Below are 840 nucleotides of genomic sequence, written 5' to 3'. Positions count from 1 at the left end.
ACTATACAATTGTAACAGTCTCTTGGTCAGGCTATGAAGGGCTTGCATTCAGTATGATGCTGCCTGTTCATGAGAAGAAAAGATCACTATACCTAGCTATCTACTTATAAAAAGGGTTCATATACCACTACATTTGACCATCATTATATTTTAGGTGATAACTATTATCAGTACACAGATTATTAAGATTTAGGATTTGACGTTAGTTCTCTTTTTATTTTTTATTTTTAAACATGCCCATTTTTCTGCCAGGATGGATATATATATATATATATATATATATATATATATATATATATATATATATATATATATATACGTACAGTTCAGGCTGAAATGAAAAACAAAACAAACTATTTTATGGTAAATAGATAGAGGGAGAGAGAGACAGAGGGTTCCTTCGATGATAAATGCAGCGTTTTGTGTCACAGAGCAAAGTCTTTGAGGGATGAAACATTATATGGCATGCAGGTGTCTGAGTCAAATCAGTACCCGGACCCCCAACCCCCCAGAATCTGAACCATCATCACAACCCTTATACCCAGTTTAATAAGAAAAATAAACATCGATCAGAAGGGGCAAACCAACACGGTCACTCTTTTGCTCCCACGCTAAGCATGACCCATAGAGTTATTAGAACAGTTTCTGCTTTTCTTCTTGTTTCTTGTTGAAGCTTAATCGTCCATCCCTCATGAATTCACCTCCCGCCCTCCCAAACACAAACACACACACCCTCCCCAATATCCTTCACACTACCAAGAGCTCTCCTCAATTTCACCCCCCACCCCCTCCCTGCCTCCTCTCCCTGGGGGGTCTACTCAGGGATTTTCCTCTTGGAAG

The 840-nt window shown here is 38.7% G+C and overlaps 1 protein-coding gene across 2 annotated transcripts in view; it reads right to left on the bottom strand.

Moving 5' to 3' along the window:
- Window positions 1–813: 813 nt before the first annotated feature.
- The window catches only part of ehd3 (EH-domain containing 3), a 35,144-nt gene continuing 35,117 nt past the window's right edge, over window positions 814–840 (bottom strand). For both annotated transcript variants that reach the window (XM_080544346.1, XM_080544347.1), the window contains one exon: window positions 814–840. This exon is cut by the window's right edge and continues 502 nt beyond it. In XM_080544346.1, coding sequence (XP_080400472.1) covers window positions 815–840 — 26 coding nt within the window. In that variant the 3' untranslated portion in view covers window position 814.

This window comes from Nansenia antarctica, assembly GCF_963989245.1.
Source record: "Nansenia antarctica genome assembly, chromosome: 1".
Lineage (NCBI taxonomy): Eukaryota > Metazoa > Chordata > Actinopteri > Argentiniformes > Microstomatidae > Nansenia > Nansenia antarctica.
Note: the sequence above shows the minus strand (reverse complement) of the source record. Positions and strands in the feature narration are given on the sequence as shown.